This window comes from Callionymus lyra, chromosome 17 (assembly GCF_982586985.1).
Source record: "Callionymus lyra chromosome 17, fCalLyr1.hap1.1, whole genome shotgun sequence".
Taxonomy (NCBI): Eukaryota; Metazoa; Chordata; class Actinopteri; order Syngnathiformes; family Callionymidae; genus Callionymus; species Callionymus lyra.
Genome location: NC_141834.1, coordinates 10,878,887 through 10,901,673, shown reverse-complemented (window position 1 = coordinate 10,901,673; position 22,787 = coordinate 10,878,887). Strand labels below are relative to the sequence as shown.

Below are 22,787 nucleotides of genomic sequence, written 5' to 3'. Positions count from 1 at the left end.
TCAACTATTGCATTTCTTCCTCAAGTATGATCCCAAAAGGTTTTTTTCTGAATAAACTGGTTGCATGACTTGCTACATTATTTCCTATCTCTGCACGTTTTTTTTTTTTTCTAGAAAGGGTAATAGAAACCCAGCTATTGTCGCAAGCATCCAGGTTTCATTGTAAGCTGGCCTACACGTCATGACCGTCTTTAGCATAAATGCTAACTGAAGCTTCTAACGGTAAAACATCTTGTCGGCTACAAATAACACCTTACATTCCTGGCATTGAAATGTCCTCTGGAAATGGATAAATAATGGATAACGTCTTACCAGGTTTGTGTTTCTTTTACCAGCTATTAACGGCTATTAAATTGCAGTCCGATTAGAATAGGGGTTTGTACTGTTGCTTCTCAGTAAGGGTCGTCAGAGCAGTTGCTAAACCACCTTTAGCTGTGGTGTAGAATTGTAGTTGTGATGCCACAAAGAATCAAGAATGGGCACCAGATCAGAAACATTTCAATGCCCGTCGTCAACCATGTACGTGTGTCGCCTGTTTCCGTGCCCGTCGTTGTGGTCGGCCGCCATCGATTCTCCGCACTGATGCGTCCTTCTGTCTTCAGGGAGAAGACGGGGATAATCAACCTGTGGGCTCTTTGGCAGGACTGGAGAGGCAAGAGTTGAATTATGCTGCTCTGGAGTTTATCGGTGCCAGGCCCAGGGAAGGGGTCTTCGGGAGGGGGGATGATGGCAGCAACTACTCAGAAATCAAAGCCAAATGAATCGCGATCCTTCCCTGATCCCTTGGCTAGGCGAGACACAGTGGCAACCCAGTTCTCCCGCTTATCTTCTGCTGCACAAAATCTATTGTAACGTTTTCACCACTTTCTCTTGTTGTTACTCATCTTGTCCACATCCCTGTTCAGTCAATGGCCCTATACCTTTTGGGAAAAAGCCACTTCTTCAGGTCAGAACATGACCTACGGACAATGTAGAATTTTGCTACCAGAAACTGTAAATATTTCTAATTCATGCAATTTTAACCTGCTTTTTTATTATTTATTTTATTGATGTTTCCCACTCGTTCAAGATTCATCCAGTCATGCTTTTCATCTGTCTGATAATTGTTGCTGTGTCTGCTGCCTGTCAAAGTGTCAGGGCGGGGAAAACCGGTTTTTTTGTTTTGTTTTTATCTGTCTTTAGTCATCCCAACTTAGCAAGTTGATGAGAAATCATTGACGTTTTGTTCTGTTCCATCAATCGTGAGAAAAAGTTAATTTTTTCTCGTCAAAAAGATTTTGTCGTGCTAAGCTAAAGTTAGCGAGTCAATTAAAGCATTACATTTGAATTATTTTTATTTTTTTCAAATGTTCTACAATCTGTTAAATTCTCTTACTTTAATTGTAATAGTGCCACCCAACCACTTTAGCTACGAAGCTTGTTAGAGACGGCGTTTGCAGTCATTTCCATATACTCTTAAGCACTGAACAGACATTAAAAAAGTTTACACAAAAATAAAACAGAAAAGTGCCAAGGGCCTTTTCCTCGTTTTGTAAGCAAAAGTGTGTTGTGGCAGCCGTGCACAAGTTTTCATGAAATTGCAATTCCACTATTCTAACCCTGGGGGGAGCCAAATTCAAACATTTTCGAGCTTATGTAGCTCCGCTTTGAGGGCCTACAATCCAAACCTTTTTTGAATTCACTTATATCTGCATCTTTTCATTCGTGTTACTCTGCAAAAGTGAGGTTCAATTTCCACAAACATCTTTTGAAGACGTTTGATGAACAACAAAAACATCAATGATTTCATCCTCTGTAGGAGAAAATAAATGTTACGGTCGTTCCATCATTTCATTTCCAGCATGTGTGAGCTACTGGGTTGATTTGTAAAAAAAAGACAAAAAAAGAGCAAGCGTGCAACTGCAACTGAAGTGTTAAACCTGACAATGTTTTTGTGTGAGTGTGTGTTTCTATTCAAATAGTGCGTAAAAAGGGGCGACACTATGGTTTATTCTTGCATCACTGGTGAAGATAACTCTGCGTTTGACTGAAAATGATGCTGCCAAACCAGCGTTGCCGTCACCAAAAGACATTTGATGGACCTGTGATGTTACTTCACAGCTCACTAATAATCCCCTAACTCTCCTGACGGTGTTGATAATATTTATTAATATTTTATATATGGAAAGGAAGTGAAATGTACAGCTGGTTATGGGAGTTACGACGGTAGTCACGTGTCTGAGTACAAAATAAAGATTTAATTCCTCCAGTCGACTTAAACATTTATCTGCTTGAATACGTTGTAATTTTAAATAATAACTAATGTGCATTAGAGTGAACCTATGAACTCAAACAGACGGTTTATCTGCAAAACTTGTTCTTCACCGATCTGCTATAACATTATGACCACATGTGGGTGTAGTATTAAGTATTAAATAATTGACAATAGGGATGTCATTTGGATTGGTGGTCATTATGATTAGGCTCATCGGTGTGTAAAGTATATGGTTATTTGTTCATTTAAGTCATGGAAAGAGTTTTTTTTAAAAGCACAACTGGACCAATGTCTTTGACTTTAGATGATATCAATAATGCATTGATCAATATCATGTTGATACCGTTGAGTTGTTTTCACTCTTGCACAAACTCAATGACACTTTTATGTTCCATCACGTTCCAATTTGCATTATTTCATTGAATAAACAGCAGAAAAAGCCTCAAGATCTTCGTTCATTTTTTCTTATGAAAGTGTGTTGCTTTTGACTATTTTGAACATTTTAACCACAAATCTCATTGTACACAACGTTTTTGAAAATACTTAAGGACTGGTCATATTTTTACTTTTCATCTGAACAACTAATAGGATTAAAATATGTTTGTTTTTCCCCCCCAGAGTTTAAAAGAGGAACAAGTAGAATGATTGGCCAATTTTTTATCTCAGTGTGTGAAGGGTGGGGGTGTACATACTTGCCGAAAAAAGGGAAGAACAAAAGTGAGGACTAGTATTCTAGAAGCAACAAATCTGGTCACAGCTGCGTGGACAGACAAACTGTTGTCCATGTTAAAAGAAAAAATGATTATTCTCTTCTGGATTCATCTGCTCATTTCTATGGGAGGCAACGTTGGCGCTAAAGGTAGGATCCCTTTTTTCTATTAGCCTCTGTTGTATTGCTATTAAGCATCAGTGTTTTAACAGCTTAAAAAAAAAGAGGAAGTTAATTGAAACTTTGATAGACTTTGGAGCGAGGCACTCATAAGGATCTTTCATTTTGAGTTTACAGAAGAAATATGTAATATATAGGAAATGATCAGTGAGTGTGTAAAATACCAACAAAGTAACACAAATTAATCAAATAATCTGAATCAATTTATAAAAACAAACTATTGAATATATTTTTAAACTATTTGTATTCATACCATGTAAAAAACATACCACTATTGACATAAAATATATACATTTTAAATAAACAATTTATGAATAAAAAAAGATGCATGAAAGTGTGATATAAATGTGAGAATGTGTTCATCTAAAAAACAGATGATTAAATGTGATAATGTTTTTGTACAACTTTTCCCCCTTTTTGTGTTTTGTTAAACAGAGGTGTGTTACGACTACAACTACTGTGTCACGTTGAATGAAGGTGAAATAACTGCAGAAGAAGGACTCTGCTTGGTGATTCCTTGCTCCTTCACGACATCTAGGGTATTCATCCCTCAGTACATACTTTGGTACAAATGTCCAAATAAAGGACTTTGTACTCGATCATGGAAACTAATCTACACCAACAAGAAAGACACAACCGTTGAAGACGAATTTCAAGGACGAGTATCCATGTTGGAGCCTGATATGAGTCGACGGAACTGCAGCATCATCATCAATGACCTCTCACAGTCAGATTCTGGATCATACTGGCTCAGAGTTGAAGGAAGGAACACAGCAGGTTTTACCGGTTACAGCTACTTAATGAAAACAGACATTTCCGTCGAAGGTACGACCGCTTTCATTAATCATTTCTAATCACACGATCACTTGAGAAAATGTTTTTGAGAAATAGCAGTTTGTCGGAGACGGTAGTTTCATTCATTTCCCATCATGGCTGAAGTAGAGACAGTACATTCTGAACTATCGAAAAATTAAAACTGGATCCAGCCTTTCGCTTGTTTTAAAAACAAATTAACATTAAGACTTGAGACGCTTCAGTTTTCAAAGAAGTTTTATAATCTTCTAAAAGAAGGGGGCGCCCAAAACAAGCGGTGAACCCGAGCAGATGAGTCTCCCCATTTTAAGAATGTTTCCAGATAATAATCATAAACATTAATCTCAACCCAGTACTGCGTCAAACACCAACTCTGAAGGTTCCTTCACTGAAAGAGAGTCGGCTGGAAACATTGACCTGCACTGCTCCTGGACTCTGCTCCGGATCTGAGCCCATCATCAGCTGGAATTGGAAGGACAAGCAGAAGCGTCAAAGCTACATCGGAGGAAACGTCACTGTTCACGCAAATTTTCCTCTTGGTTCTTTCATGAAACAGTACAGCTCAACGCTGACATTCAACCCTACACCGGAGCACCACAACAGCACAATCACCTGCACTGTCAAATTTAAAAAGACCACCACGTCTAAGGATAAGACCCTGAAAGTTCAGTGTAAGCATGTCTCTCTTCTCGCTCTCATTTCTGTCGTTGATTTGATGAATGATGGAGGTCGATGATAAAGTGGAGTTACAGTCATAATTATTTTAACAGATACATATTATTTTAGTTTAACTCTGTCCCCAAGAATAATCCAGACAAGTCCTGATCCCTTCAGATGAGACTCAAGCTTGTTTAGTTTTTCTAATTTACCTGCAGATGTAAAGAGACCAGTCATTGTGGGAAACTCAGACGTCATGAATGGAAGTTCTCTAAGTCTGAGCTGCAGTTGTGAGAGTTTGCCTGAATCTCTTGTCACGATGATGAAGAAAGAGCTTAATCAGACTGATAACAAAACCACACATCGTGTTTTTATACCATACGTGACGGCAGAAGATTCCGGACGCTACATCTTTAACGTTCGATATGAGATGGAAACACTGAAAACACACGTGGATGTGACTGTGACTTGTTTGAACCATGTTTTCTGATCCTATTCAATTGTTTGAAAAACCTTTTTTTTTCTTTTTTTAGTGTCTGCTGGGATCTTGAACGGGTCATGTGAACGACATGCAGGAGTTCTCACTTGTGTCTGCGGCAGTCGTGGACGTCCCTTACCCTCCATCTCCTGGCCACTGCTGACCAACCACAGTGACTATACCGTCAACACCAACGTATCAGAAGATGGAATCGTGAGCAGCATCAGTGTGAGAGATGATCACAGTGTGAAAGTCCAGTGTGTTGTCGGCCACAACGACAGAGAAACAAAACAGGAACTTCTCGTTCTCAACGTGATCTCTAACCGTGAGAGTAAGTGTCTTCTCTTCAAAGTACTGTGAACACTCTTACATTTCATGATTCTTATCTTGACTACAGACCAGTGGAAAAAGATTCTGACAACTGAAATCGTGGCTGCATTTTCGGTGGGGGGCATTTCATCTGTGTTTGTCATTGGTTTGGTCCTGTGTTGCATCAGGTACTTTTGATGTGTTGCTAGTTTACAGTTGTTGGTCATTCAGAATAATAATAACACAATTTCTTCTCAGAAACAAACGGAAGTCAGGAAAGCATGACGAGTCAGTGGAGATGGTAAGTTTCCTTTCAAATCTGTTTGAAAAAACCCAACATTAATACTGAAGTCCCATTGGATGCTGGACGGCAAACTTTTATTACATTTATTTCTTCACACAAACCCTTAAGCCATTCATCGTGATAAAAATCTACTATCCAAAAATAAGCGATTGACCTGATAAATCAATAGATTGCACTATTTGCTCAAAAATGACAGATTTCATTCATATAGTTGCTCAAAAGGCAAAGGTTATTCATCCAAGAGCGCTTCATGAAGCGTCATCAACCCATCACTAAGAGATATCCAGTAATTATTTAACTTTAACTGTCATAATGACGGCATTAATCTGACTTCATGAAAATCCGTAAAAAAATATCAATGAGAGGGAAGCCTTGGGTTAAATGCTAGACTGAAATGTTATGCGGATTTCCAATCATGCTATAAACGTTAAATCTAAAGGTATAAACGAGGTTGGGCAATTACAGTGGTATGAACAAGTTTGGGCACCCCTGTACAGTTTCATGATTTTGGTATTTTTGTTGTTTGGATAAAAGCCTCAAAACTCTTCCTATAGCTTCCAATTAGGGTCTGGATTCTGATGGAAAGTTTTTTTAGACCATTCTTCTTTACAGATCCTCTCCAGTTCAGTCAGGTTTGAAGTCTTCCCAGCATGGACGGCCCGCTTTAAATCACACCATACATTTTCAATAATATTCAGGTCTGGGGACTGAGATGGCCATTCCAGAACGTTATACTTGTTCCTCTGCATGAACGCCTTAGTAGATTTTGAGCAGTGTTTAGGATTGTTGTCTTGTTGAAAGATCCAGTCCCGGCGGAACGTCAACTTTGTTACAGATTCCTGGACATTGTTCTCCAGAATCTGCTGATATTGAGAGGAATCCATGCGCCCCTCATCTTTAACAAGATTCCCAATCGCTGCATTGGCCACACAGCCCCACAGCATGATGGAACCGCCACCAAATTTTACTGTAGGCAGCAAGTTCTTTTTTTGGAATGCTGCTTTATTTTTCCGCCATGCATAACGCCCCTGGTTATGCCCAAATAACTCTATTTTAGTTTCATCAGTCCACAGCACCTTATTCCAAAATGAAGCTGGCTTGTCCAAATGTGCTTTAGCATACCTCAAGCGACCCCGTTTATGGCGTGTGCAGAGAAAAGACTTTTTACTCTTCCATAAAGCATCTCCTTGTGTAAAGTGCACTGAATAGTTGAACGATGCACAGTGACACCATCTGCAGCAAGTTGATGTTGCAGGTCTTTGGAGCTGGTCTGTGGGTTGACTGTTCTCACCATCATGCGCCTCTGTTTATCTGAGATTTTCCTTGGTCTGCCACTCCGGGCCTTAACTAGAACTGTGCCTGTGGTCTTCCATTTCCTCACAATGTTCCTCACAGTTGAAACTGAGAGCTTAAATCTCTGAGACAGCTTTCTATATCCTTGCCCTAAACCTTGATGTTGAACAATCATTGTTTTCAGGTCATTTGAGAGTTGTTTTGAGGCTCCCATGTTGCCACTCTTCAGAGAAGATGCAAAGAGGAGAAACACTTACAATTGGCCTCCTTAAATACCCTTTCTCATGATTGGACTCACCTGTGTATGGAGGTCAAGGGTCACTGAGGTTACCAAACCAATTTTGAGTTCCATGGTTGAGTTTCTCAGCAGCATCCAAAGGCAGGAAGTGCCTGATTTTTGAGATGTTACGAAGGTGGAAGTAGACAGTCCTTGAGATTTGTTTTATGTGTGAGTCAAATGATGAGTCATCGTCAAAGCAGACACCCATGCTGTTTCTCAAATCGCATACTTGCGTACTCAAAGTTAGTATTTATAGTGCGTAAGTGCGTCTCAATTCTCAATATGCGAAATTTAGTGCGGCATGCACACTTAAATGTCGCACTAAAACGCCCACAAAACTGAGTATGGTTCGATGGACACTATCTACTATAAATGGCTACCATCTTAGTGATGTAAACGGAAGTTACATCATATAAAAAAACATATATATGCATATACTTACAGGATATTTGCATCTGCATTTTCAGCCAACAGTAGAAGGATGAGACGTCTTCGGTGCTGATACCAGCTTCTATATCACGCGAATATTTCGATTCTCATATTTTTTCTTTATTTCTTTTTCCAAACTTGCAAAACGTGCTGCAAGCAGGTGTCGGCGATAGCGTTCAAACAGTTGGTTGCAACCATCGTTAAATAGTAGTAGAAGAAGAAGCTGTCGCGTCATTTCCTGTTAGTGCAAACGGCAGTGTTTGATTGAGACATACTATCTGTTGAGAATTTGCGTACTTGTTAGTACGTACACTATCCTGATGCATACTAACTTCTAGTATACTAAGAGAAGAATGCGATTTGAGACACAGCACCAGATTCTTTACAGTGGTGCTAGTAGCAGGGCCAGTTCCATTTTGTAAAGCTAGTCATTAGTTAAAGATTGTCTGAGATGTTGTGGGTCAACTAGTAGAACCTCAGTTTTGTCCAGAGTTCAGTAAGAGGAATTTTTAAGTCATCCAGGACTTGATATCTGTAATTTGTGTTAGCTGATTTAATTCATCTGACTTCATTGACGAGTAGAGTTGGGTGTCAGTGAAAGTTTACAAGAGTGTCTTCTGATCAAGTCCCGTGATCCAAGAATGTAACCCTGTGGGACACCGTGGCCGACCTTAGTGTTCACCGCTTTCAGAAGAATCTGCCGCATCTATACAGTTCAAGGTCCAGTGTGAAGGACCTGACAATTTGAAATTCTCCGCAGGAAAATGTCGGCGACAGGTCGGCGGACGTTGACCAGAACACAGCCATGTTGGAGCCGATACCTCGAGAAGCTGACGCGTCCTACTCCACCATCAACTTCTTCCACCCGAGAGAAAAAACTCCTGCCAAGCCATCGGAGACGACGGAGACAGAATACTCAGAGATCAAGAGAGGAGACATGACGAGCTCGACGGCTGTCAAAATATCACCAAAAAAATGATCAAGAATACGAAAGTTTATTCAGCAAAAATCCAGATGTGAAGGATGAAGAGGCCGAGAAGGAGACGGCACTATATTCCAATTCCAATGAGATCAGACATCGTCACTAGTCATTTCTATTAACCTTATTTTCCGGACTATAAGTCGCAGATTTGTTCATAGTTTAGCCGGGGTGCGACTTATACTCTGGAACGACTTATGTGTGAAATTATTCACATTATTACCGGTTTATCATTTCACATGTTATATTCACTTTAAGCCGCAAGAGGGCGCTCTAGGCCTGTGTTGATAATTTCAGAAGAGGAAGCGCCGCATCGTCTACCTCCGGAGTTAGCGGAGTTGTTTAAAAGTGAAACCGAGCATGAAGATTTCATTGGATTTTAGTTATTTGGAGTTACACGGATGGTTTGGTAAACTTCTTAGCATGTTATTTATGCTATAGTTATCTGAATAACTCTTAATATGTAATGTTAACATACCAGGCACGTTCTCAGTTGTGTCGTGTAACGTAAGCATACAATTATTCAGCCTTTTGTCGCATCTATTCTATTTTTATTTTAAATTGCCTTTCAAGATGACATGTCTGTTCTTGGTGTTGGATTTTATCAAATAAATTTCCCCCAAAAATGCTACTTATACTCCAGTGCGACTTATATATGTTTTTTCCTTCTTTATGATGCATTCTATGGCTGGTGCGACTTGTACTCCGGAGCAACTTAGTCCGGAAAATACGGTTCTATTCCTTGAATGAAATGCTTCTATCTGGGGAGTGGGAGACGACCACAGTCATGAGCTCATCATTGTTTATAGAAGAAAATCAATTACAAAAAGCAAAATTATTTGTGAAAGTGAAATGGTCATTATTCTAACTTTGTTGTCTTGACCTTAATTTGTAAGTATTTTTACCCGAGTGTTATTTTGTTTACTTAAGCGTTTGTGACCCTGGCTCCTGAAAGGTGCTTTTGCATATAAAGCTTACTTAAATACTTGTGGTGAGATGTTTAAAACGTTATCTTTTGATGTTTTTTTTTTCTTAATATCTTGACAGGTTTATATGTTTTAAGCTTGAAACCATCAGACGGACCGTGTCAGCTCCAAAAATTGTTGCCACAATCTGTAAAATGTTGTTTTTTGAAGGCTCGAAAAAAGATACAATTCGACTGATTTTAATCAGTCAAACTTTAAAAAATGGGCAAAAATCGACGTGTCCCAAATGAAAAAAAATGTCGGAATACTTAAGTATGATATCAGATGGACCATGTGAGTGCAAAAAATAGTTGCCCAAATGTGTAAAATGTCGTTTTTTGAAGGCTTGAAAAAATGTATAATTCGACCGATTTTAATGACTCAAACTTTAAAAAATAGCCAAAAATCGAATTATCCGAAAATGGAAAAAAAAAGTCGAATACTTAAGTATGATATCAGACGGACCATGTGAGCGCAAAACATTGTTGCCCAAATGGGAAAATGTTATTTTTGAAGGCTCGAAAAAAGGTATAATTCGACAGATTTTAATCACTCAAATTTAAAAAAATTGCCAAAAACCGACGTGTCCGAAAATGGAAAAAAAGGTCGAAATTATTTCTGAAAGCAAACCAACTTCTTTGGCTTTTGACTCACATTTGTTGAATAATTGGGTGAAGATTGGAATGTCTTCTTGACACACCTTCTTAGTTTCTGTCAAATCCACACTGGCATGTTGGTCAGGGGTTTGTTGGCAGTCAGCCGTTTTGTTTTCCCCTCTAATGACGTTTGTAACCCTTGTAGCCGCTGTTTCTTTATTTCTAAACCATTTGAGTTGTTTTTTTTTACCAATTTATTCAATTCATCCATTTTATCTTGGTTTAGAATCATTTTTTCAAAAATCATTTTTGTTTGAATCCTTATTTACCAGTATGTCTGTAAAATTAAATATGTGTGAATTCTATTATAATTGTTACTTAACCAAATCAGCTGAACTCAGAATTGTACGTTTCTTTCTTCTTAACTTTATATATGCTTTAGAGTTTAGAGTTTCCAATGTTTAAATCCTCGTTAGGTATACGCTCGTACCACTGTCGTGATTTTACACTCGTTTAGGCCTAAAGAATAAAGTTTGCAGTGTTTTAAACACTTAAACGAACATACGTATGTATAAGAAGACCGTTAGTCTTAAACAAAAGTTTAGGTACCACAGTTTAAGTTTTAGTTTTAGCGCTTTTGATTTACGCAGCTATTAGCTGGGCTCAGACTTCAGGAGAGATTAGGTGAAATAGAGTAAGAAGGGGCTGTATGGGGGAATCACACATTAAGAAAGCAGTTTAACTTCAGGAATCTTTGTTTAAAAGTTTTGGTCATAGCAAATACTCTTGTTCATTTTAGATCATAACCAAAATTTTGCAATTAATCAGCCTCATACAGATAAACCATAAATTGCGATTAAAACCCTTATGAAAAAAAGTATCTTTCAGAACATCTAAGTTTGGGTCGATTTAACTTCAAATTTACCTCTAGGTAAGATTACCTGAAGTGGGAGAACCACCTTTGATTTATAGTAAGTAAGTAAGTAATTCATTTTTATTTATATAGCGCTTTTCCAGACCAGGGTCACAAAGCGCTTAAACAATCAAAACAATATTCAATAAATATATACTTTAAAGGTCAAGATACAACTGAGAACACAACAGGAGTTCCAGAAATCAAGGAAAAGCCTGAACAAATAAAAATGTCTTGAGATGTTTCTTGAAGGAGTCAGTAGATCATCAAACACAGAGAGAGAGGAAGATCGTTCCAAAGCTTAGGAGCAACAGCCTGGAAGGATTTCTCTCCTCTGTTCCTGAACTGTGTGCGTGAAACCATCAGTAGATTCTGATCCACAGTGCGGCTAATAATTAATAAATTGTTATTAATTAACTATCAAACACTAATTCGAATCAATCTCATTAACTGTAATAACTACTTGTTTGCCGTGATTATTTGTTCTTTAATGAGTAAGAAGCTCTTAGATCGACTGTTAATCAAACCAAAATAGAGAAATGGATGATGAATGACGCTGCCATAAAAATCAAAATTGTCGAATACTGAATGTTATTCTACGGACCAGCTTCATGGCACTTGAAATGTCTTACCTCAGTTGAGATGGCTCCGTAAACTTATACAGACGATCATATGTCTACTCGTGTTGGACAAAGAATGAGCTCGAGTCCAGTCTTGGATCTTCATCATCATCATCCGTCAGCATCTCCAGGCGAGGACTCTTTGCTGATCTGAACACTGGTTGGTCCAAATTGCCCATCATCGGTGCAGAACGGAGCAAAAGCTCTGTGTCCAGCTGGCTGTCTGTACCAACACTTCTGCACTTGATGAAGCCTGTGTCGCTGTTCACAATATAAAAGGTGAAATAAATAAATGTCCATTAATACCGATACACATGATGCACTAACACACATCCGATAAACTAACACCTTTTACAGCATATTTTCACCAACACACCTGATTTAAAGATATTTTTAGTAGTCCATCACGTTCCAATTATATTACATTTAAGAAACAACAGAGACAGCCTCACGTTTGTCTTCTAGAAGTTCTTTATAAAATGAGAATTCAGAAAATAAGAATTTGAATTAAATTTCAATCAAAAAGTGTATTGCACACATTTTCTATGAAAAGTCTCGCTCTCGTATGTCTTCATGTAACACAAAAAAAGAGACATTTACGCATAAATTACTGTCCATAATAAACAAGCGATTATTTGTTACTTAATGATAGAATATTGATTGTAAGTATTGTTTACTGCATAAGTTCAAACCAAAAAAACAAAGACAATCTTCAGACATATTTCCAGAGTTTAAAAGAGGAACACGTAGAATGATTGGCCAATTTTTTATCTCAGGGTGTGAAGGGTGGGGGTGTACATACTTGCCGAAAAAAGGGAAGAGCAAAAGTGAGGACTAGTATTCTAGAAGCAACAAATCTGGTCACAGCTGCGTGGACAAACAAACTGTCGTCCATGTTAAAAGAAAAAAGGATTATTCTCTTCTGGATTCATCTGCTCATTTCTATGGGAGGCAACGTTGGCGCTAAAGGTAGGATCCCTTTTTTCTATTAGCCTCTGTTGTATTGCTATTAAGCGTCAGTGTTTTTACAGCTTAAAAAAAAGAGAAAGTTAAGAGAAACTTTGATAGACTTTGGAGCGAGGCACTCAAAAGGATCTTTCATTTTGAGTTTACAGAAGAAATATGTAATATAAAGGAAATGATCAGTGAGTGTGTAAAATACCAACAAAGTAACACAAATTAATCAAATAATCTGAATCAATTCATAAAAACAAACTATGGAATATATTTTTAAACTATTTGTATTCATACCATTTAAAAAACATACCAATATTGACATAAAATATATACATTTTAAATAAACAATTTATGAATAAAAAAAGATGCATGAAAGTGTGATATAAATGTGAGAATGTGTTCTTCTAAAAAACAGATGATTAAATGTGATAATGTTTTTGTACAACTTTTCCCCCTTTTTGTGTTTTGTTAAACAGGTGTGTTACGACTACAACTACTGTGTCACGTTGAATGAAGGTGAAATAACTGCAGAAGAAGGACTCTGCTTGGTGATTCCTTGCTCCTTCACAACACCGAGCTTATTCACCCCTCAGTACATACTTTGGTACAAATGTCCAAATAAAGGACATTGTACTCGATCATGGAAACTAATCTACACCAACAAGAAAGACACAACCGTTGAAGACGAATTTCAAGGACGAGTGTCCATGTTGGAGCCTGATATGAGTCAAAGGAACTGCAGCATCATCATCAATGACCTCTTACAGTCAGATTCTGGATCATACTGGCTCAGGGTTGAAGGAAAAACAACTGGTTACACCTACGCAATGAAACAAGACATTTCCGTCAAAGGTACGACCACTTTCATTAATCATTTCTAATCACACGATCACTTGAGAAAATGTTTTTGAGAAATGGCAGTTTGTCAGAGACGTTAGTTTCATTCATTTACCATCATGGCTGAAGTAGAGACAGTACATTCTGAACTATCGAAAAATTAAAACTGGATCCAGCCTTTCTCTTGTTTTAAAAACAAATGAACATTAAGACTTGAGACGCTTCAGTTTTCAAAGAAGTTTTATAATCTTCTAACAGAAGGGGGCGCCCAAAACAAGCGGTGAACCAGAGCAGATGAGTCTCCACATTTTAAGAATGTTTCCAGATAATAATCATAAACATTACTCTCAACCCAGTACTGCGTCAAACACCTACTCTGAAGGTTCCTTCACTGAAAGAGAGTCGGCTGGAAACATTGACCTGCACTGCTCCTGGACTCTGCTCCGGATCTGAGCCCATCATCAGCTGGAATTGGAAGGACAAGCAGAAGCGTCAAAGCTATATCGAACGGAAACCGTTCACGCAAATATTTCTCTTGGTTCTTTCATGAAAAAGTACAGCTCAATGCTGAAGTTCAACTCTACAGCGGAGCACCACAACAGCACAATCACCTGCACTGTCAAATTTAAAAACACCACCACGTCTAAGGATAAGATCCTGAAAGTTCAGTGTAAGCATGTCTCTCTTCTCGCTCTCATTTCTGTCATTGATTTGATGAATGATGGAGGTCGATGATAAAGTGGAGTTACAGTTTTTGTCATAATTATTTTAACAGATACATATTATTTTAGTTTAACTCTGTCCCCAAGAATAATCCAGACAAAATTCTCCTCAGTCCTGATCCCTTCAGATGAGACTCAAGCTTGTTTAGTTTTTCTAATTTACCTGCAGATGTAAAGAGACCAGTCATTGTGGGAAACTCAGACGTCATGAAGGGAAGTTCTCTAAGTCTGAGCTGCAGTTGAGAGAGTTTTCATTAAATCTCTTGTCACAATGATGAAGAAAGAGCTTAATCAGACTGATAACAAAACCACACATCGTGTTTTTATACCGAACGTGACGGCAGAAGATTCCGGACGCTACATCTGTAACGTTCGATATGAGATGAAAACACTGACAACACACGTGGATGTGACTGTGACTTGTTTGAACCAGGTTTTCTGATACTATTCAATTGTTTGAAAAAACTTTTTTTTTCCTTTTTTTAGTGTCTGCTGGGATCTTGAACGGGTCATGTGAACGACATGCAGGAGTTCTCACTTGTGTCTGCGGCAGTCGTGGACGTCCCTTACCCTCCATCTCCTGGCCACTGCTGACCAACCACAGTGACTATACCGTCAACACCAACCTATCAGAAGATGGAATCGTGAGCAGCATCAGTGTGAGAGATGATCACAGTGTGAAAGTCCAGTGTGTTGTCGGCCACAACGACAGAGAAACAAAACAGGAACTTCTCGTTCTTAATGTGATCTCTAATCATGAGAGTAAGTGTTTCGTCTTCAAAGTACCGTGAACACTCTTACATTTCATGATTCTTATCTTGACCACAGGCCAGTGGAAAAAGTTTCTGACCATTGAAAACCTTGTTCCCATTTTGGTGAGAGTTTTTTCGTCAGCAATCGTTTTTGGTTTGGTCCTGCGTTGCTTCAGGTAATTTTGATGTGTTGTTATATTACACTTGGTTGGTCGTTATGAATCAAAAGCACAACTAAATGTCTTCTCAGAAACAAACAAAGGTCAGAAAATCACGATAACTCGGTCAAGATGGTAAGTTTTCTTTTAAAACCCTGTTACTCTAAACAACATCCAGCAATAAACAGTCTTTAAACTTACAGTTTGAAGATTCCAAGTCAGGGGTAGAACGCGAGGTGGTTATGCATCACAATACAAAAAAACAACTTTATTCTACAAACCAGCAGTTAACCTGATGAGGCTTCTTGAAATATTAATCTCATTACCAGATCTCTGGTAGTTAACGCTTGTGTTGTCTCTGGGTCAAGGTGACCCGTTTGTGGTAGCCCTTATGTATAAGTTAATTTGTCAAAGGCCTGTTGTTTCTTATATTCTCTGAAGACTTTTTAAACATGAACAATTTCTGGTGCCTTTAGGAAATATTTGCTAATTTCAAAATCTTCTTCACATTTTGAGCAATTATTTAAAAAGAAAAAAAAATGTAACCCTAGCTCTTACACTAACTAGTTTAATTGTTTTATTTATTCAATTTTTTCCAAGATTTTCTATATTTAACAATCTTCTTTTCTTTTTATTATTTCATTATGTTTTTCTAAATCCAATTTCAACCGAACCTTAACCCTTACCTTAACCGAATGACTCACCAGGAGTCCAGAAAGGAAGAATACAATTCTGAACTTTACTAAACTATTTTCTCCAAAAAGAGTTTTAAACGACGATTGTAAGTTATTCTAGACTATAAAAAAAATTACAGTTTCTTTAAACAAAACATGAAAAGTTGCAATTTCAATTTGAAGTGTTTTTTGTGTTTGTCTTTCATCTATATCATACATATATATATATATATATATATATATATATATATATATATATATATATATATATATATATATATATCACCTTTTTTTTAAATCAAATTCTAGTGACTTTGTCAACTTCCATTTCAACTGGGGTTTTTTTCTATTAGGTGTTGGGGAATTTTAAATGAAAGATGCAGCTTACTCACAAGGTTCTGAAGAACATTTACCCCTCCTTTAGATGATAGTGTCGAGAATAACAAGGTAGAAGCCGAATTAAGCACCAAAATAATTCTACTTTAAAATGTGTTTTGAATAGGAAAATCAAGCAGAAGAATACGAGGACTTCGATCCAGAGGAATCATCTCCAAGACAATGATTCAATCGCCGCAGTTGCACCACAGATCACAGAAATCAAGAGTTGGCTTCAGTCACAAGGGAAAGAGAAAATCTTATGTCTGTCATAATGTTATGGATACATTATAGTTTTGATCATCGTCTCATATCATCTCTTGCATCACTTTTTTATGCTCCTCACTTAAATAAAAGGTTAAAAATTTGTTGTAACTCTCTAAAAAAAGAAATGAAAAGAAAGAGGAAATTGTGTTTTCATTATCATAATGAAGATCATTTTACGATCATTTATCTTAGAACATCTGCTAACTTCCTCCACCAACTCTTTTTCTCACCCATCATCTGATATCTCATGTTTCAATGTAATTGTAGATATGCGTTAATAAAATGTTCATTTTTACCAAGAAAATGCCTGTGTCTGTAAATAACAAGTGTTATTTAAATTTAGTTAGTTGAAAAGAAAATAATTTATTTTATAAAAAAAAATCTATAATGGTTGAGACTATGACAAAGACACCTGCAGGAGCCAAAGATCTCACTCAGGCAAGTTTTCACATATTATAGTTTGATATGATTCACTTGATCTGTAGTAGTAGCTCCACAACACAGATGGAGTGAAAAGAGAAATATATGTGAGGTTTAGACTAGAGCCGAACCCAAGTGCAGAAGTAAACAACCAGAAACAGAATAAAAAAAATGTTTAATCCCAATAGTTCCAAGATAAATAAAGTTCAAGTGTCTATATGAGAGTCCAAGGGAACTTAAATCTCACCACAAGTTGTGCGGGAAACAAAAACTCAAGGAGACTGAAACGACAAAATAGGCTCAGGATCGAGGAGAACAAAAACACTACAATTAATTAAATGTAATCCATCGTCGTTAGCACAGCCGCAGTATTTTCTCAAGACGCAAGCAAGCTGCACGCAACCCAGCAGTCAGCCTGAACCTCTGGCTCCTTCGAGCAACCAAACTGCTCTTCCAGAAAAGACTTGTGACCCCTTGCACCGAGTAAAGATACGTCTCTGGTTGGTTATGCCAAAGCGGTCAAGGTAGATCTTTGCCAGCCTGCAAGAAAGAACCAGGACCGGACCCAAGAAGACTGTCAGCACTTTCCGCCGCCAAGCCTTCTTCACCGTGGTCCCTGCAAAGTCACACCCCACATCGCTGGATCCAGGGCCTTCAGTCGTGCTCCTCCTGCTCCTGCTCATCCTCCTACTCCTCCTCATCCTCCCCATCCTATTCACCTCAACCTCCTCGTCACGCCTTCCTCTCGATGATGTAAGAAAGTAAGAAACTGTAAGATTGTCACTCTTGCATTGATTGATGTGTTGGGATTTTTCAAATTGATAGTTGATTGAGGTAGCGAGATTAGCTTAAGATAGTATGTAAAGCTTTCCCAGAAGTTGACAATTATCAAAGCCTTCAAGTCCATTACTTACTTGAGTAATTAATATTGTTCCTTGCATGATATCAAAGCAAGCATCATCATTCCATTACATCGTTCTTAACTGTTCTCACTTTTTTCTTTGTTTCTTTCAATGAATCCTATAAAAAGTACGTCAGTTGCCTTTACCATTTTTCATGTTTTTGTATAATCAATTTAAGAGCCTCTTTCTCAGAAAAGAACATTAATCACGACAACAAGTAGTAACTTCAGTAAATGTGATTGATTAAAACTAGTGTTTCATAGTTAATTAATAAGGCAAATTAATTCATTATTATCCATGTAAATTTAATAGTTTCCATTGGACTAGAATACAAGGGTGGTGCTCCAACTTCAGGTAATTTTACCCAGAGGCAATTTTTAAGTTAAATCGACCAGAACTTAGATGTTCGGAAAATAAACGTTTTTATAAGGCATATAACATTACTACACAAATAAAACTTAAGACAGCACTGTAAAATGTGTTTCTTGCTCCTTCACGTGATAAAAGATTGTTCTTGCAATGTTGTGAGAACTTGACTGCAGTGAATTTAATTATAAAACAAGAGAATACCTTTCGAGTTGGTTTCCTGTTTTTTCTAATTTGCTCCCTCATGCTTAAAATTCACCTTTACTTTGTGAATTATTCATTTATGTCTTTTAACAAGTTTTGTAGTATTTATAAATGTATTTGATTGTTTTTACAAGTATTTATGGATGTTTGTATGGATGGATGCGTTATTGCTGCTGGAGCAAATAATTTATTCTCCAGGGAATCAATAAAGTATCTGTCCATCCATCCATCCATCCATCCATCCATCCATCCATCCATCCATATATCTTTTGACATTATGGAAATTAATGCAAACAGCGTTTTCAACCAACACGGTAAATTCCAGTCACAGTCAAAAAGCACTGTTGAATGATTATCTACAGAGTTCAACTTCTTTTGTGGTTTACAAAATTAAAACAATTAACATGTAAGAGATGTAACGGAAAACCTCCTCTAAATGAATCCCTCCTTTGATAACTGATCTCTGTCCTGCAGAGATGGCAGAGGTTCTTAAAAGCCTCAACCTCCTGGGGACACTGAAAGAGTCGATGGAGAGCAACCAATTTGCCGACATCAAGGATGCTGTGGAAGATCTCCTGCTGAGCAGGATCAACTTGGGCATTTTTTGAGACCGCAGCCACGAAAAATATACCTTCATGAACTCTCTCCGAGGGGTTGGACCTGGATATGAAGGAGCAGCTCCTTCACCGACTCTCGAAGGGGATGTAGAGAGCTACTCTGACCCTAAACACCAGGACTTTCGCTTGTGGGACCTGCTTCCTGTACCAAATGGGACTACGGTTGACAAGGACAGCTACATGGACAAAGTAAAATTCCTTCGCTACAATGCGGTCTTTTTGACATTTGCACAGACGCCCGAAGCTAATGCAGTTGAGCTGTTTTCAGAGGCCCGGTCACTACAGAGACAAAATGTGTTTGTTATTATCTTATGTTCGGCGACAGAAACCCAAGAAGACGTGGAGCTAAAGAGGAAGGCTTCCATGGAGGTGCTAGCATCACATGGAATTAGCCAGCCCAAAGTATACTTGGTGTTGCCCTCCAATCTAGAGAAGTTTTACTTCCCTGCTCTTTTGGAGGACCTGACCAAAGACCTTCCAGAGATCAGAAGTCAAGCTCTTCTCCTGGCTCTACCAGCGCTCACACCGGAGCTCATCGCCCAAAAAAAGGAGGCTTTTAAAGCTCTAGTCCTGATCCCTTCAGATGAGACTCAAGCTTGTTTAGTTTTTCTAATTTACCTGCAGATGTAAAGAGACCAGTCATTGTGGGAAACTCAGACGTCATGAAGGGAAGTTCTCTAAGTCTGAGCTGCAGTTGAGAGAGTTTTCATTAAATCTCTTGTCACAATGATGAAGAAAGAGCTTAATCAGACTGATAACAAAACCACACATCGTGTTTTTATACCGAACGTGACGGCAGAAGATTCCGGACGCTACATCTGTAACGTTCGATATGAGATGAAAACACTGACAACACACGTGGATGTGACTGTGACTTGTTTGAACCAGGTTTTCTGATACTATTCAATTGTTTGAAAAAACTTTTTTTTTCCTTTTTTTAGTGTCTGCTGGGATCTTGAACGGGTCATGTGAACGACATGCAGGAGTTCTCACTTGTGTCTGCGGCAGTCGTGGACGTCCCTTACCCTCCATCTCCTGGCCACTGCTGACCAACCACAGTGACTATACCGTCAACACCAACCTATCAGAAGATGGAATCGTGAGCAGCATCAGTGTGAGAGATGATCACAGTGTGAAAGTCCAGTGTGTTGTCGGCCACAACGACAGAGAAACAAAACAGGAACTTCTCGTTCTTAATGTGATCTCTAATCATGAGAGTAAGTGTTTCGTCTTCAAAGTACCGTGAACACTCTTACATTTCATGATTCTTATCTTGACCACAGGCCAGTGGAAAAAGTTTCTGACCATTGAAAACCTTGTTCCCATTTTGGTGAGAGTTTTTTCGTCAGCAATCGTTTTTGGTTTGGTCCTGCGTTGCTTCAGGTAATTTTGATGTGTTGTTATATTACACTTGGTTGGTCGTTATGAATCAAAAGCACAACTAAATGTCTTCTCAGAAACAAACAAAGGTCAGAAAATCACGATAACTCGGTCAAGATGGTAAGTTTTCTTTTAAAACCCTGTTACTCTAAACAACATCCAGCAATAAACAGTCTTTAAACTTACAGTTTGAAGATTCCAAGTCAGGGGTAGAACGCGAGGTGGTTATGCATCACAATACAAAAAAACAACTTTATTCTACAAACCAGCAGTTAACCTGATGAGGCTTCTTGAAATATTAATCTCATTACCAGATCTCTGGTAGTTAACGCTTGTGTTGTCTCTGGGTCAAGGTGACCCGTTTGTGGTAGCCCTTATGTATAAGTTAATTTGTCAAAGGCCTGTTGTTTCTTATATTCTCTGAAGACTTTTTAAACATGAACAATTTCTGGTGCCTTTAGGAAATATTTGCTAATTTCAAAATCTTCTTCACATTTTGAGCAATTATTTAAAAAGAAAAAAAAATGTAACCCTAGCTCTTACACTAACTAGTTTAATTGTTTTATTTATTCAATTTTTTCCAAGATTTTCTATATTTAACAATCTTCTTTTCTTTTTATTATTTCATTATGTTTTTCTAAATCCAATTTCAACCGAACCTTAACCCTTACCTTAACCGAATGACTCACCAGGAGTCCAGAAAGGAAGAATACAATTCTGAACTTTACTAAACTATTTTCTCCAAAAAGAGTTTTAAACGACGATTGTAAGTTATTCTAGACTATAAAAAAAATTACAGTTTCTTTAAACAAAACATGAAAAGTTGCAATTTCAATTTGAAGTGTTTTTTGTGTTTGTCTTTCATCTATATCATACATATATATATATATATATATATATATATATATATATATATATATATATATATATATATATATCACCTTTTTTTTAAATCAAATTCTAGTGACTTTGTCAACTTCCATTTCAACTGGGGTTTTTTTCTATTAGGTGTTGGGGAATTTTAAATGAAAGATGCAGCTTACTCACAAGGTTCTGAAGAACATTTACCCCTCCTTTAGATGATAGTGTCGAGAATAACAAGGTAGAAGCCGAATTAAGCACCAAAATAATTCTACTTTAAAATGTGTTTTGAATAGGAAAATCAAGCAGAAGAATACGAGGACTTCGATCCAGAGGAATCATCTCCAAGACAATGATTCAATCGCCGCAGTTGCACCACAGATCACAGAAATCAAGAGTTGGCTTCAGTCACAAGGGAAAGAGAAAATCTTATGTCTGTCATAATGTTATGGATACATTATAGTTTTGATCATCGTCTCATATCATCTCTTGCATCACTTTTTTATGCTCCTCACTTAAATAAAAGGTTAAAAATTTGTTGTAACTCTCTAAAAAAAGAAATGAAAAGAAAGAGGAAATTGTGTTTTCATTATCATAATGAAGATCATTTTACGATCATTTATCTTAGAACATCTGCTAACTTCCTCCACCAACTCTTTTTCTCACCCATCATCTGATATCTCATGTTTCAATGTAATTGTAGATATGCGTTAATAAAATGTTCATTTTTACCAAGAAAATGCCTGTGTCTGTAAATAACAAGTGTTATTTAAATTTAGTTAGTTGAAAAGAAAATAATTTATTTTATAAAAAAAAATCTATAATGGTTGAGACTATGACAAAGACACCTGCAGGAGCCAAAGATCTCACTCAGGCAAGTTTTCACATATTATAGTTTGATATGATTCACTTGATCTGTAGTAGTAGCTCCACAACACAGATGGAGTGAAAAGAGAAATATATGTGAGGTTTAGACTAGAGCCGAACCCAAGTGCAGAAGTAAACAACCAGAAACAGAATAAAAAAAATGTTTAATCCCAATAGTTCCAAGATAAATAAAGTTCAAGTGTCTATATGAGAGTCCAAGGGAACTTAAATCTCACCACAAGTTGTGCGGGAAACAAAAACTCAAGGAGACTGAAACGACAAAATAGGCTCAGGATCGAGGAGAACAAAAATACTACAATTAATTAAATGTAATCCATCGTCGTTAGCACAGCCGCAGTATTTTCTCAAGACGCAAGCAAGCTGCACGCAACCCAGCAGTCAGCCTGAACCTCTGGCTCCTTCGAGCAACCAAACTGCTCTTCCAGAAAAGACTTGTGACCCCTTGCACCGAGTAAAGATACGTCTCTGGTTGGTTATGCCAAAGCGGTCAAGGTAGATCTTTGCCAGCCTGCAAGAAAGAACCAGGACCGGACCCAAGAAGACTGTCAGCACTTTCCGCCGCCAAGCCTTCTTCACCGTGGTCCCTGCAAAGTCACACCCCACATCGCTGGATCCAGGGCCTTCAGTC

At 37.8% G+C, this 22,787-nt stretch overlaps 1 protein-coding gene and 1 pseudogene across 2 annotated transcripts; both read left to right on the top strand.

Annotated features, from left to right (window-relative positions):
• Nucleotides 1-2,991: 2,991 nt before the first annotated feature.
• LOC148062399 (myeloid cell surface antigen CD33-like) lies at nucleotides 2,992-9,305 on the top strand. Of its 2 annotated transcripts, XM_087812076.1 has the most exons (7): nucleotides 2,992-3,113; nucleotides 3,579-3,968; nucleotides 4,310-4,627; nucleotides 5,147-5,422; nucleotides 5,489-5,588; nucleotides 5,659-5,701; nucleotides 8,467-9,305. In XM_087812076.1, exons 1-7 carry the CDS (start codon nucleotides 3,038-3,040, stop codon nucleotides 8,683-8,685), a joined length of 1,422 nt encoding a protein of 473 aa, XP_087668202.1. In that variant the 5' UTR covers nucleotides 2,992-3,037; the 3' UTR covers nucleotides 8,686-9,305. The 2 variants fall into 2 exon arrangements, with proteins under 2 accessions (XP_087668202.1, XP_087668203.1); XM_087812077.1 differs by lacking the exon at nucleotides 5,147-5,422.
• Nucleotides 9,306-11,801: 2,496 nt separating this feature from the next.
• Nucleotides 11,802-21,997, top strand: LOC148062398 (uncharacterized; annotated as a pseudogene).
• Nucleotides 21,998-22,787: the final 790 nt, after the last annotated feature.